Source organism: Ovis canadensis, chromosome X, assembly GCF_042477335.2.
Source record: "Ovis canadensis isolate MfBH-ARS-UI-01 breed Bighorn chromosome X, ARS-UI_OviCan_v2, whole genome shotgun sequence".
NCBI classification, from domain to species: domain Eukaryota; kingdom Metazoa; phylum Chordata; class Mammalia; order Artiodactyla; family Bovidae; genus Ovis; species Ovis canadensis.
Genome location: NC_091727.1, coordinates 32430432 through 32446592, shown reverse-complemented (window position 1 = coordinate 32446592; position 16161 = coordinate 32430432). Strand labels below are relative to the sequence as shown.

The 16161-nt window shown below is 34.5% G+C and overlaps 1 protein-coding gene across 7 annotated transcripts in view; it reads left to right on the top strand.

Moving 5' to 3' along the window:
- The window catches only part of DMD (dystrophin), a 2687035-nt gene that overhangs the window by 1879106 nt on the left and 791768 nt on the right, over nt 1-16161 (top strand). For all 7 annotated transcript variants that reach the window (XM_070291485.1, XM_070291489.1, XM_070291490.1 and 4 more), the window contains exon 48: nt 14278-14442. In XM_070291485.1, coding sequence (XP_070147586.1) covers nt 14278-14442 — 165 coding nt within the window. The remainder of the gene's footprint in view (nt 1-14277; nt 14443-16161) is intronic.

Sequence of the window (16161 nt, the reverse complement as noted above, 5' to 3'; positions counted from 1 at the left end):
TTTGCTTCATGGTATAAATAACAATAATGCATCAATTTGCAACAATATAGACTACTATACCGAGAAAATATAAATGTGAGCTCTGTGGATTATATCATTTGTTATAAAAATAGTTTGTAATCTTGATATTTTTAAACATAATAAAATGATTTCATTCAGAAGATGGCAAAGAGATAGGATTCCTTTTCAACGTGCTGAATTTCTTTCTCTGAAGAAATGAGTTTTGGAAAACAACAAATGTTCTAGCCAGAAAATGTTGAAATGAAAAACAGCAGTCCATTGTCATATCAGCAGAACTATCAAATATGTTTATGTATTTGAACACTCCTGGATTAATCCTTTTCTAAAATATTTGGTTCTGCTTTAAAAAGAAATCATGAGGATTAATAAGTCTTTTAGGCACATCGATCCTGAAGCAAGAATTGCAACATGGCTTGTAGCATTGTCCAGAATAACTTTATGTAGTGATGGCTGTTTTCCATCTGTACCAGCCAATATTTTGTGGGTTTTGAGCATTGTAAGTGTGGCAAGTACAACTGAAAACCTGATTTTTAAATTGTATATAACTTTAACCAATTTAAGTTTAAAGTTATATTTGAATAATTAAGATCTTTTTAAAAGAAAACTTCTAAAATTGCGGATATGTGATTATGCAGTATATTCCCTCCCCCCTTTTTTCTCTAAAGTCCATATTCTGGAATATAATGATTTACATAAAATTAGCAAAAAAGGTTTTGATTTTTTTAAATTCTATTATTAAAATAGCCAATTTTAACTAATACCTCAAGGATTATCTTAGTAAATATGAAGCAGCTATAATTTGTTGATTCTACTTGCTTGAATAAAATTACACAAATCATGGCATAGTTTCCCATGAATTTTGGTCAAGTAAACTAATGAACAAAACAAACACAAAATAGAAGACAATGTTAGCTAAGAACCTGAAGGACCTTTTTCTGTATCAGTCAGGCTGCTGACTTTACGTAAATAAGAACAGGTCCTTTAAGTAAATAAGAACAAAGACTGCTGATGAAAGATTGTGAAAATCAAAGAGCTCTTTCCTTGTTTTAGAATCAGTATGAGCTGGGAGAGAGGGGGAAAGAAAAATATGGGGTTAATTTGTAACAACACATTCTAAGGTGTGTATATATCATATAAAATTACATTTTAACTTCTTTGTGAGTTTTATTGTCCTTAGGGTTTAAACTGTATGTGATCAAAATCACATTATATAGTAAAGAGTGTGTGAGTAGGTGGATAGTTAGGTGGGTGTAAATCCCTATAAAATCCATTTAGAAGATAAATGATAGCTATTGAAGTTTGGGCAAATCAATTTCACCAATTCACTTTACTTGTCTAATGCCTCTGGGTGCTGTTATAGGACTTGTTTCCTATCTTTACAGGAGGTTCGAATCAAGGTGAACAGTCAAAAAATATTTTCCATGAACTATGTGTATTATTAAGGATTATTTTACCATGGAGTTAGTTGTTTTTACTGCAAACTAAGAAATTAATGAACAAGAATACTGCCTGTGAACACCAAGGTTTATTTAAAAGCTAATGTGGGTTTAGTGTGGTAATAAGGGCAGAGTTCTCCAAGGACTGCAAACCTATTTATTGTACATCAAATTTTACTGACTTTGAAATCTCCCTCGACGTATTCACTTACCTCATCATGTATTATGCATTTCAGATCTTCAGCAACAATAACAAAATTCAGGTGTGGCCATCATGTGGTTATGCAATGAAACTAATATATACTGTGATTTGATACAGGAATCTTCAAATGTTACTTCCTCTTAAAATTAGAAGCAGTATAGGAAATATAGATCTTTAAACCTTGTAACAGCCACATACTTTACAAGGAAAATCCACTTACTTTTATTTTTTAATTTATGTACTTATTTTTAAAATTTTACTTTATTTTACTTTACAATACTGTATTGGTTTTGCCATACATCAACATGAATCCGCCACGGGTGTACATGAGTTCCCAATCCTGAACCCCCCTCCCACCTCCCTCCCCATACGATCTCTCTGGGTCATCCCAGTGCACCCGCCCCAAGCATCCTGTATCCTGCATCGAACCTAGACTGGCGATTCATTTCTTACATGATATTATACATGTTTCAATGCCATTCTCCCAAATCATCCCACCCTCTCCCTCTTCCACAGAGTCCAAGACTGTTCTATATATCTGTGTCTCTTTTGCTGTCTCGCATACAGGGTTATCGTTACCATCTTTCTAAATTCCATATATATGCGTTAGTATACTGTATTGGTGTTTTTCTTTCTGGCTTACTTCACTCTGTGTAATAGGCTCCAGTTTCATCCACCTCATTAGAACTGATTCAAATGTATTCTTTTTAATGGCTGAGTAATACTCCATTGTGTATATGTACCACAGCTTTCTTATCCATTCATCTGCTGATGGACATCTAGGTTGCTTCCATGTCCTGGCTATTATAAACAGTGCTGTGATGAACATTGGCGTACACATGTCTCTTTCAATTCTGGTTTCCTCGGTGTGTATGCCCAGCAGTGGGATTGCTGGGTCATAAGGCAGTCCACTTACTTTTAAAGTAAGATCCCAAGAGTTATGCCATGGAGTTTGGGGAGCGGGGGTGACTGTCCTATAAATGAATTGTAATTTGTCACTTTAAAATTGCATATACATTTATAATTTGTTTGGGAACGCATGTAAGAATTAAAGAATTAAATTTTTCAAATTTAAAAAATAACAAACTAGAAAGTAAATAAATAAATAAATAAATGTCTGGTGGCATATAACCGTAATGTATTTTTCAGTTTTATATTCATTATTCTTTTAGGTTTCTAGAGTGAAAGAAAAGAAATGACTTCCTAGTGAGGGATATTTTACCAGGAGATCACTGGTGAAAAATGATTGAGTTTTGTGCCTAAGAATATCTTTCCTAAGCTCAGGTTCTCTAGTAGCTCTAATCTATTGAGATAGAAAATATACATGGTAAAATGAGGTCTCCAAATATTCCGCACCAAATGTGTTTTATCTGAAGAAAGATAATGTTCTATATAAATTATTAAATTGATATTACTAAATTTTGGAAGTTTAAAAAAAAAAAACAAACCTTGGTTGACAAGACAGTATTTGTTTAAGCTGCATTGGAATGCACTGTTATTTAGCTGTTCTCAAGGTGAATTCGTGTTGGCAGTGAAGGTTTATACTTAACCATACAATAGATGACTTGAATCAATAAAAAAGATAATAGATTTATGGATAGTATATGGGGCAGTGGCCTGAACAAAAGCAGTTACTAGGTATATAGCCACTGAATTAACTGAATGTTCCTGCCAGTACTGTAATTAATATAAATCTAGTCTTTAGCTCCAAAATCCATGACATCAACATAGCTAACAAGAAAATACATCAAGAATTGAGTCTTCTACATGTATTCCTTAATCCTGTCGACTTATCTTTCATACTCCTGTATTCCCCGAGTCACATTTCACCAGAGCAGCTGCCAGGCAAGACCTGCTCTTGCCGTTCTAGTGAGCTTGGGCATTCACATGTCGACTCAAACAGGAAGCAGAGTTAGAAATGCGACATATGAGAGGACATAAAGTACTTTGAAGAGAGCTTTGCTTCTATTCGTCAGCTTCACCTTCTCTCTTCTGTGTTCTAGTAGCACATGACTGACTGGTTTGTGTGATTGGTCATTTAACAAATGTTATACCATGTAAGGAAGGTGATTTTTGTTGTTGTTGTCCAGTCTTTAAGTCATGTCCAACTCTTTGCTGCCCCATGGACTGCAGCACGGCAGGCTTTCCTATCCTTTACGGGCTCCTGGAGATTGCTCAGATCCACGTCCATTGAAGAAAGGTGATAAGAGTATACAAATATATAAATTCAGTCAAGGCTATGTGTGTGCGTGATGTGTGGTTGTATGTGTGGGTATTTAAGCTTTGGGGAGAGATAAGGCAGGAAGGTACAAGTTAAAAGAGAATAGTAAAGAAAAAAAAAGCATTAACTGACAGAGTCAGATGAAGTAGCAAAGATGATAAATGCTGTAGAATCTTTTAGAAAGAATAATTATTTCCATCCAAAGGAATTAGGCAATCTTCTCTGAGGAGGTCACACTTTCATTAACCAAAACATGAAGGATGGAGGAGAGTTTTATATGTGTCAATTAAGAGAAAAGACACTTTATTGAGAGAAAAGAAGGCATTTTAATGACAGAGTGGATGGTGACAGAGGAACAGAAGGAAGAAAAGCCAAGGGGCAGGACAAGAACGATGAAGTCACCATTTTCACCAAAATGGAGTTTTGTAATTAGAAAGATGTGAATAGTAGAGAAGGTCAAATTGTTGAAAGCTGTTTCTTCAAAAGGCGGACTTAAAACATTTGGAGAAAATCGCAAATCAGTCATATGATTTAAGCAAGTAAAACGAATGGAATTTTGGAAATTTAATTTGGTAGTTTGATTTGGAAGAGGTCAATAGGACTTTATCATTCCACATATTTTCAAAGTTATGAAGAAATTATACTAAGATCCGATCAGTAACTAAAGGAATTTATTTCAGGGAATGCTGTGAAATAAAGTGGACTTCCTTTTGTACTCATATCAGTGTGTTTTGTCAAAGTCATATAAAGGGAGATATAATAGTACACTGGTTAAGAGCATATGCTTCTAAACTTCATATTGGGTTCAGATCCTGGTTTAGTTACTACTTTTTGGCTGTGTGACCTTAAGCAAGTCACTCAGCCTCTCTGAGCCAGTTTTTCATGTGTAAAATGGGGACAATAGTATACTAGTACCTACATCATACCTACTAGTACCAGCTTCCCTGGTGGTGCAGAGGTTGAAGCATCTGCCTGCAATGTGGGAGACCTGGGTTCGATCCCTGGGTCGGGAAGATCCCCTGGAGAAGGAAATGGCACCCCACTCCAGTATTCTTGCCTGGAGAATCCCATGGATGGAGGAGCTTGGTGGGCTACAGTCCACGGGTTGAAAAGAGTCGGACACGACTGAGCGACTTCACTTTCACTTTCACCTACATCATAGAACTGTTATTACTAAATGTTGTTGATTTATCAATAACACCTGGAATAACGCTGAACACATTATAAGTACCATACCAATTTTCTGTTTCTATCGAAGAAGGATACATGTGTATCTATGTAAAATAGTCATTTTGTTATTAAAAAGCAATACATATTCATTGCAGAAAAATTCATAATGCAACTCAGAAAAAATAATGTTACCAGAAACTGTAGCTATTAAACTTTTGGTACAGTGTACATTTCCCCATGTCACTAAATATTCATCAATGTCACTTTTTAAATTACTGCAGAGTATTTCAGTGGATGGATGTTTTATAATTTTTAACCCATACCTATTGGTGAGCATGTAAACTATTTCAAACGCTTTACATCTCTATGAGACTGTGTTCCTATAGTTTATGTACACATTGTTGTCACCTTAAGATAAATTATTAGAAATAGAATTTCTGGTCTAAGTGTAAGAATATGTTTATATTTAGATATGTACTGCAAAAACTCTACCCCATTCATTCTCAGCCCCAACCCTCAGCGATATTCCAATATACTTGCTTACCAGCAACGTATGAGAAGACCCAGTTCCCTGAACTATTGTTATTATATGATACCACCATTTAGTATCTTAAGATAAAATTTTTAAAACTATGCCAAATCAATAGGTGCAGTTGATTTGAACCTCACTGTTTGAATTTCACTTCTGTAGTTCCTAGTGAAGTTAAATGGTTTAATAGACTTATAGTCAGTTATAGTTCTTCTTTCATGAATTGTGTGTTTCTGATGCTTGTTCAGTTTGTTTTTTACAAGTTGATCTTTTTCCTATTGATGTATGACAATGGTTTTTTCTTAAGAGTGTCTGTAAAATTATATAAGATGAATTGATTTGGGTTTTGATTTTTCTTTTGCCTATTTGATTTATTATGTTAGAAAGTTTTACATTGTTACAAACTGAAATTGGTCTCTTTATGGTGTTAAATACAAATGGTAACTTTTACATCAAAAGTAAAAGAACATTTAAAAATGAATGACAAATCTACCAAAATACAGAAGTTACCTATTGCAGTTATATGAAGATCATTTAATCATGATTTCATATTAATCATAATCCAACAATTTATTCAATGAGCAATCTAGTTTTTCTTATAGTCTCATATAATAGACTCATGAATTACCAAATATCAAATAGTAGCTCTTTTGTTTTCAAAATGTGTTTATATCTGAAATATGTTGAACTACATTTCATTTATATTATTTCATAATAAAGTTGACATCTAAGTGTATATCTCATTAGTGATAATGAGAATTAAGGGTATAGATTGTTCTCACAAAAGTGAAAACTTTTTAAAAGTATGAATTTTAAGACTCCATTTATGAAATAATATATTAGATTGGAATGATAGTAGAACATATGTTTTAGAAGGGAAAAGAAAAGTAGAATTTGGAGTCAGAAAAACCTATATGCTTATGGTTACGGCCGAGTTTTTCCACTTACTAGTAGATTTAGGAGATTATTTATAGTTTTGAGCTTTAATTTCCTCATGGGTTAATTAGAAGGAATGGATACTTTTCAGGCTTTAAAAATATTTTCATTGGATCTTTTAAATTGAAGAACAAGAAGTGAACACATCGAGAATAAGTACACAGATAATAACAAGAGAAGTTGATGGCTTTTTTGAGTTTTTATACCCATGCTACTAGTACCCAGATCAAGGATTCGGACATGACCCTAGGAGTCTCCTTTGTGTTTCTTCCCAGTTATTAAGCCTTTCCCAGCTACCACTTTCACCCAAGGATAAGCACTCTGCTGACTTAGGACACCTCTATTAGTTTTGCCTGTCTTTGAAATTAATATAAATGGAATCATACAGTATATGCTCTTATGTTTGAATTCTGTTCATCATTTTTGTGAGATTTTTCTATACTATTTCATGTATCATACTCTGTTTTCTTATTCTCTTTATAATATCCTATTGTGTGAATATATCACAGTTTATCTATTCTACTGTTGGTAGACATTTGGGTTGTATCTAGTATGACGCTATTATAAATAATGCTGTTATGAGGTTCATGCCCTTTACTGCATATATACACACACATTTCTTTATTATATACTTGAAATAGAATGACTGGATCATAAAATATGTGTGTGTTCGGCTTTGGAAATAGCACCGAACAGTCGTCCAACATGGTTGTACTAATTCACTCTCACGAGCAGTGTATGAGTTCCAGTTGGTCTACATCCTCATCAAGAGGATACAGTTTCATTCCTTTTCCTTCTAGCCATTCTGGTGGATGTGAACTGGTACCTCATTGTGTTTTAATTTGTGAGCATCTGATAATTAGAGCTATTTTTGTATCCACGAATGTCAAGTTCCTGTGCAAATCTTTTGCCCATTGGGAACAAAATAATAGTTAGCTGTCTTTTTCTCATAGACGTCAGAGTTTTTTAATACAAGTTCTTTGTCAGATAGATGCATCGTGAATATCTTCTTCCAACTTAAACCTTGTTTTTCTTTCCCCTCCTAATAATATGTCTTGATGAATGAAGTTCAGTGTATCAATTTTTTCCTTTATGCATGTGCATATGTTAAGTCACTTCAATCGTGTCTGTTTTTTCGACCCCATGAACTGTAGCCCGCCAGGCTCCTATGTCCATGGAATTCTCCATTCTGCACTCCATGGAGTGGATTGCCATGTCCTCCTCCAGGGGTCTTCCCGACCCAGGGATTGAATTGGCAGCTCCTTCAGCTCCTGCATTGTAGTCTGATTCTTTATTGCTGAGCCACCAGGGGTACTGCTTTTTATGTCTTACTTTAAAAATAATCGCTTCACCTAAAATCATCAAGATATTTTCCTGTGTTTTCTTTTACACTGAGGTCTGCAGCAATCAAGAATTGATTTTTTGTATGTGGTGTAAAGTAAGAGTCAAGATACTATCCAATTAATCTGGAACCAGGTATTGAAAATATGATCCACAATCCACCAAATTAAAGTGGGCACCATTGTCATAAATTAAATAAATGTATATAGTTTATTTGTTCTCTCAGCCATATCACACATAATTAACTAAAATAAATATTGACATCTGCTTATAAACATTCTTAAACTTTTTTTTTCAAAATTGTCTTAGACATTTTTGACCCTTTGCAATTCCATATATATCTTAGAATTGTGATATCAATTTTATTAAAAACTAGCTGCTGTAATTTTGATTAGGATTGCATTGAATTTACACATTATTTGAAGAGAACATATTTACAGTATTGGAACCTTCAACAAAGTATATTCCTCTCTTTGCTCAAATTTTCCTTAATATCTGAATAATGTTTATAGTTTTTAGGGTAGAAGTCTTGCTCTTTGGTATGAATTATAAAATTACTCCCCACAAAAGTAAGAATTAATGCTCTTAAATTCATCATAAGAACACTTACTTTCTAGAATTTTGACAAATGCCTTTTTAAAAAGCAATATAATAGGCAAATAGTGGCATATCATTGCTATTTTAATTTGCATTTCAGTGACTACTTAGTGGTTGGACTTTTCTCCTGTTTATTGACTGTTTGCATTTTTTGTCAAATTCCTATTTATATTCTTTATTCAGTTTTCCAGTAGATTATCCATCTCTCTTCACCCTTTGAAGGATCTTTTTATATGCAATAATATTACCCTTTGGCTGATAGATAACACACATATTCCCAGTAGTTATTGTTTTTAATTCTGCTATTTGGCCTTAATTTCTATATGAACAATGCAAATATTATATTTAATAGTTTATTCACATTCCTGTCACTTCTAAAGGGCTTCTCCACACCAGCAGTTTATTCTATCATTATTAATGTTTTTTATGCTTAACACTTTAATTTCTCTAGAATATTTGTGATCTAAGATACAAAGTCAACATTTAGTATCTGTTTATTTGTAAAGTAGGCACCTCTATCTATCTTAATATTAACACTTCTACACATTTGATATTAATATTCAAGAACTGAAAAGGAAGCCTAATCTTATGTGAAATTAGGTCAAGTTTTAGTTAGATACTAAATTAAGACATAAAGGAACTGAATGTCTTTCATTGTTTTCTTTCACCACAGAGTGCATGTTGTATAAAGAGCATGGTTTTTTAATACTTAAAAAGATTACTAGGAAAAATGACATATTTTGGTAGTAAAGTATCTCTGTCCCCTATTTTGATAAGAATATTAAGTAGTAAATATAACTAAATTAGTTTAAAGCACATAGAAACTGACACAAAACAGAACTCTTAGTTTGCATCATAAATTATTCACATCTGTTACCTTTTTCCAGGAACTGTATAGAAGAAGCCATTAGTTCCTAAAGACCATTTTGAAGGGTAGAGAGGGAACACAATAATTATGTGCTAGAAGGCCTCAAATTCCACCCTATGATTAACTTAGTGATACTGTCCTAGAAAAATAATCAGATTTTTGACTGATGGCTTTAGATACGGTGTGTGTGTTTGTGCATGCATGCAGTCATGTCTGACTTTTTGTGACAGCATGGACTGTAGCCTGCCAGGCTTCTCTGTCCATGGAATTCTCCAGGCAAGAATACTGAAGTGGGCTGCCATTTCCTACTCCACACTAGATATGTTATATCCTATTAATAATGATTTGCTACTAAAATATATAAAGTATAATTTCTCAACACTGTTTTTGGTAGCAACAAAAGCTAGTAGCTTTCCTTTCTAAATTAACTTATTTCTTTGCAAAGGTAAAACTTTTATTTTTCAAAAACTATGGTGAAAATCCCCTATCCCATTTACCACCTGCTCTAACATCCCCAAACATTAATTGTTAACTCCAGAAATATACTTACAAGATGAATTCCTAGAAGTAAAAGTTCTGGGTCAAAGGTTATATGCATATGGTAAATGTTGCCAAAATTGCCTTCCACAGGAGGTACACCAATATATACATCCCAAGTATAAGAGTCTGAATCTCCCACAGCCTTAGCAGCCAAGTGTTTTAGACTTGGGTTTATTTTGTCCATACAGTATTTGGAAGTTTCAGATCTCTCATTGTAACCAAAGAGTAACTTCTTTTTGTATGTTTAAAATCCATTTGTGTTTTCTTTTTTTTTTTTTTTTGCTTTTCCTCAAAGTGCCCTTAACTTTTGTCCTGTGTTCTTTTTGGTTGTTGGCCTTCTTCTTACTAATTTGTAGAAGCTCTCTTTATGGGTTAGGAAATTAACACATTATCTGAGATATCTGTCACAAATTTTTGTTTCATAATTTGTCATTTTTCCTTTTACTTTGCTTTTAGATTTCTTCACCATGCATAAGTTTCTGATTTTTATATAGTGCAATTTACTAATATTTTTGATTTTTAATTAAAGATGACTTGAGGATTAAAGTTAATTTAAGATTAACTTGAGGATAAAATTGCATGTTTTTATGTTGTTGACTACTCTGGACATGTTTCGCTTCTTACATTAAGAAGAAAAGAAATTAATCCTGAGTCTGGAAATTGTTTTTCTTGCATTCAACTGATATTTATTGAAGATCTACATTGTGTAGGAATCTAGTTAATAAATTAAATGTAAATAACAAATTAAATAGTATAAGGTAAATGCTATGATAGTGGGAAGCGTAGGTTTGTGGGGATATGTCCAGTATAGGTTCCATAACTAAGCTGAAAACCCCTTGTGCCCCATAATCTCATTGTAAGCAATCCTTTAATTATTCCAGATGTTAGATCTCACCCACTGCATTGTTTTCTGTCAGGGATGGTTCTATCTCTATAACCAGGAAGGGATGAGTTGGGAGTATGAGAAGGAAACCTACTATCTTAGCTAAAGGTTACCCAGATTTCTGCACATAACTATACAGCCTAAATGAAACATGAACTATTTTGTAATCAGATATAAAAGTGAGTTCACACTTGATTTTAGAGATTTTAGGAATGTATTATGACTTTTATCTCCAGTAGTGTTGGAATCTAGTGACTCTTAAATGCTGTGCATTGAAGCAACAAAATGCTTTTTACATTTACCTGTGAGTAGAAAATGATCCAATAAAAATAAGCTGTTTAGTTCCCTCCTTAGAGATGCTGGAAAAGATAAGTTGAGGGTATTATTAGATGATATATGCATGGTACTATATTTGTGATATCAGCTGTCACACACGCACATTCACATACATATATAAATATAGTTCAGCACCGTAGATGTCCTCATGAAATCCACATAAGCTTTGATCTAATACTACATTTACTTGGTTTTATAGCAGGATACAAGTCAGACAAAGCCGATACAGCCTCATGATTCATTATGCATGGCCAGACATTCCATGCTACCCACACATGTTGCTTCTTTTGCCTCATCCACACAGGGAAAAGCTGCCAGGGATGAAAACCAGAGTTTATACAGGTCACTTAATTTATTTTTTCACTTTTCTTCAGATTAAAAATTATCTAGCCAATCTTATTTTAAATATTTAGAGAAAGAGAAATGTTATGAACCTTAGTAATCCACTTTACTGAAATGCAGGTTCAACCACTGGGTCAGGAAGATCGCCAGGAGAAGGAAATGGCAACCTACTGCAGTATTCCTGCCTGGAAAATCCCATGGACAGAGGAGCATGGCAGGCTACAGTCCAAAGGGTCCCAAAGAATCAGATAGGACTGAGTAACTAAGCAACAGCAATAGCAGTCCATTTTAGTATCAGATGATTGTATTAGAAATGTACTTTTTGGTATCTCAGTTCATTTATTTGCAGGTCACTTTAGATAGAAGCCACATCCTCTATTTCCCTTCTGTACTTTACTCCATTTTAGTCATATAGGCCCATGGGCCGTATTTCAACTCCCAGCTTCTCCAATCCAGGCATAGTTCCATATAAGAAACAAGCCAGATACGGGATTTCCTGTTCATCGTAAAGTTCATGTCCCAAGAAAACATTGTTGTGGAAGTCTAAGGGCAGTCCCAGGCTGTCCTTCATCAGCCCAGGCTAGATGTTAGCCCATTACTCATGCATTTGCATGCATTTTGCACAATATATACAAATGTAGTCATAATACATTTCAGCTCTTTGCATCAGGTGGCCAAAGTATTGTAACTTCAGCTTCAGCATCATTCCTTCCAATGAATATTCAGGGTTGATTTCCTTTAGGATTGACTAGTTGGATCTCCTTGCAGTCCAAGGGTCTCTCAAGAGTCTTTTCCAACACCACAGTTCAAAAGAATCAGTTCTTCGCCACTCAGACTTCTTTATAGTCCAACTCTCACATCCATACATGACTACTCAAAAAACCATAGCTTTGACTAGAAAGAACTTTATTGGCCAAGTGATGTCTCTGCTTTTTAATATGCTATTTAGGCTTGTCATACCTTTTCTTCCAAGAAGCAAGTATCTTTTAATTTCATGGCTGCAAGTCACCATCTGCAGTGATTTTGGAGCCCAAGAAAAGAAAATCTGTCACTGTTTCCATTGTGTCCCCATCTGTTTGCCATGACGTGGTGGAACCAATGCCATGATCTTCGTTTTTTGAATATTGAGTTTTAAGCCAGCTTTTTAACTCTCCTCTTTCACTTTCATCAAGAGGCTCTTTAGTTCCTCTTTGCTCTCTGCCATAAGGGTGGTGTCATCTGTATATCTGTTATTGATATTTCTCCTGGCAGTCTTGATTCCAGCTTGTGCTTCATCCAGCATGATTTCACATGAGGTACTCTGAATATAAGTTAATTAAGTATTATAATGTAATGTTATATTAGAAGATTACATTATATTATAATGTATATATTATACTACATTATATTACATATTACATTATATAAATGTCATATTACATTATAATGTAATGTTATGTTAGAAGAATTATTAATAATACCATAAAGAGTTGCTATGGTAAGTTCACACTCTTCCTGTGTACCTGTTTTAGCCCTTAAAAATCTGAAGAAAAAGGCTTTATTCTTGCTTTTCCTGGCTCTCTGCTTACACTTGAGCTTGGGCAATAATTGCTAATGATTTTATTATCATTTACTGTCATGCAGAATATTGCTCTCTTTTTCTCTATTATTTCTAGTTGGAGGATAATTGCTTTACAACATTGTGTTTGTTTCTGCTATACAACAATGTGAATCAGCTATAAGTATACATGTATCCCCTCCCTCCCACCCCACCCCCATTCCACCCCTCTAGGTCATTGCAAAGCACTGAGCTGAGCTCCCTGTGTTATACAGTAGCTTCCCACTAGCTCTCTATTTCACACATGGCAGTGTATATATGTCTATGTTACTCTCTCAATTCATCCCACCCTCTCCTTCCCCTCCATGTTCACAAGTCCACTCTCTGTCTGCACTCTGTTTCCTCTAGGCTATTTGCATGGGTTACTTTATTTCATCCTACTGTGACCCTATCAAGTGGGTTCTGCCATTGCCCCCATTCTGTAGAGGAGGCTTTGGGAGTTAAAACCTGACCAAAATGTATGAAAAGGACAGAACCACGATCTGAAACCAAGCAGCCTAACTCCAGACTTTATGATGTTGAACAGCATACCACACTGCTTCCCACGTTATTTCAAATTTTCAATCCAGGACAAAATTATAGAAAGTTATAAAGTTGCGATAATAGTATCGACGTGACAGATTTGTTGGGCACATTAAAGAGGATATTAAATGAGAAACTTCTAAACATGTTTTTTGGCACTTAATAAAAATTACTGATAATCATTCCATTATAATTTAATTCAAAAGTTTTTTTACTTTCTATTTCCACTCATCTGATTCTGTTTTACTTGGTTATATTAGAGCTCGCAAACTACAGTTCACAAAAATGCTTACATCACCAGTTTTCTTCGTAGATGAAAGAATTTCCTTGTACAATTTTCCTGACCGTAAAAGAACATTAGAAGCAAGTATATAAAGAGAGAGTATCTGGCATATAATATGCAAGACACCATTACGTTAATGAATGAGTAGGAAAATGAAGAAGACAATCTTTTACTTTCATTAGTCGGAGTTGGGTGTGCATTTGTGTGACTGTGTGTTTTGAATTTTAAAAAGAAAGGTTTGTTGCCTTCAAAGCATAGAATTTTTGGAAAGATTATTAATCAATCATTTGTCATACATGAGTTAAACCCTACCATATAACACATGTAAGTCATCAATATTATGCTGTTAAAATACCAAGTTCAGTAAATTTCTATATTTCAAAACAGTAGTTTTGGGAAATATTTATTTTTTAAATTTAAATCATGAATCTTATATTTTTTATTTCCTTGTAGGTTTCTAGGATTTTACCTGAGAAACAAGGAGAAATTGAGGCTCACATAAAAGACCTTGGACGGCTTGAAGAGCAATTAAATCATCTGCTTCTGTGGCTGTCTCCTATTAGGAGTCAGTTGGAAATTTACAACCAACCAAATCAAACAGGACCATTTGACATTAAGGTAAGGACTTCTTGCACTAAACATTATTTTACAAGAGTGGGAATATCGCTGAAGTAAATCTCTCATTTGTTATCATTATCATTGTTGTTGTTAACTTAAAAGAATGTTCATAACCTACAAATTGAGAGTTATGTTTATTCAGTGGAAATTTTTAGGACTTAAGCCCAGGAGGCAGCATCTCGAGTAACCCTGAGAGAACTGCTCTAAGGAGGTGAAGGAAAGAGCCAGATTATATAGAAGTTTTGCAACAAAGGGCAGGTAGTCTGCACATCAAAAGATTATTGTCAAAAAAAGGAAAACCAGATATTTCAAGTTAAGAAATTTAGCACCTTTCTACGTATGGGAAGATGCAAGAGTTTGGGCACACTGAAATCATTCCTTTGCTAAGCACCTCAGCTCTCTGGGGCCAGTATCCTGTATTTTCATATCCCGAGTTTCCTCAGGACTCACTATAGGAAGTGGATTCTAGATGACAGGTATTCTTTTCATTCTTGAATGTAGTAAGAGCTCACTGGCCCACCTTGGTGGACAGTAGTTGCTGGTGACTGTGACATGCTTGTTTATTGATATGGCAGGAAATATTCCCTTTCTCATTTTTATAATGCTGTTGTTGCTGTTCAGTTGCTCAGTTCTGTCCAACTCTTTGTGACCCCATGGACTGCAGTACTCCAGGCTTCCCTGTCCTTCAGTATCTCCCAGAGTTTGCTGAAACTCATCTCTAATAAGTCGGTGGTGCCATCCAACCATCTCATTCTCTGTCGTCCCCTTGTCCTCCTCCCCTCAATCTTTCCCAGCAACAGGGTCTTTTCCAGTGAGTCGGCTCTTCGCATCAAGTGGCCAAAGTATTGGAGTTTCAGCTTCAGCATCAGTCCTTCCAATGAATATTCAGGGTTGATTTCCTTTAGGATTGACTGATGTGATCTCCTTGCTGTCCAAGGGACTCTCAAGAGTCTTCTTCAGCTAGTGAAAGCATATTTTATATACATATATAAAGCATAAGAGATATATAATATATAATGTTAATTATAATAATAATATTATTATTATTACTTGACTAGCATTTTTAGTTTTTTCTTCTGGCATTTACTAGCAATAACGTTTCATTAAACTCATATCACTAGAATGTCTTCATCATGTTTATTATTATAATCCACTTTCCATCCCTACTTTAATTGTACTTAACATGTCTGTAGACTGCTTATCTAAAACTGAAGTCATTTTGAAGACAAAGTGCCTACAAAATAAGTATCAGCCCATTAGTAGACATTATAAAACCCTCTCAGACTTATTCCAGTTTACCTTTCTATCCTCTTCTGCCAACTACATCCTCTTGTATTCAAGACATAACAAATTATATATCATTCTATATATGTGGTTTCATGCCATGCCTGTTTTCTTGAACACCTTCAACTTACTCCTAGTAGAGTGAAAAACACTTTTAGAATTGCTTATAAACCTCTGTATCTATCTCTTACAGCCTTTGTACATTGATTGGCACTTAAATTTTAGAGACCTGAGTATCTCATCACACTCTTCTTTGAATGCAGAGGGTGTCTACTTATTTATCTCTCTTGTCCCATTCATTTCTGAACGCCCGTATCCCAGGACTCAGTGCATGGTGGTAACTTGTTAGCATTTTAAAATCAGTGAATAAACATATTAATGAGGTACCCAGAATGGTAATGAGATGGTCTAAGAAAGCTTAGAGATCCAGACAAA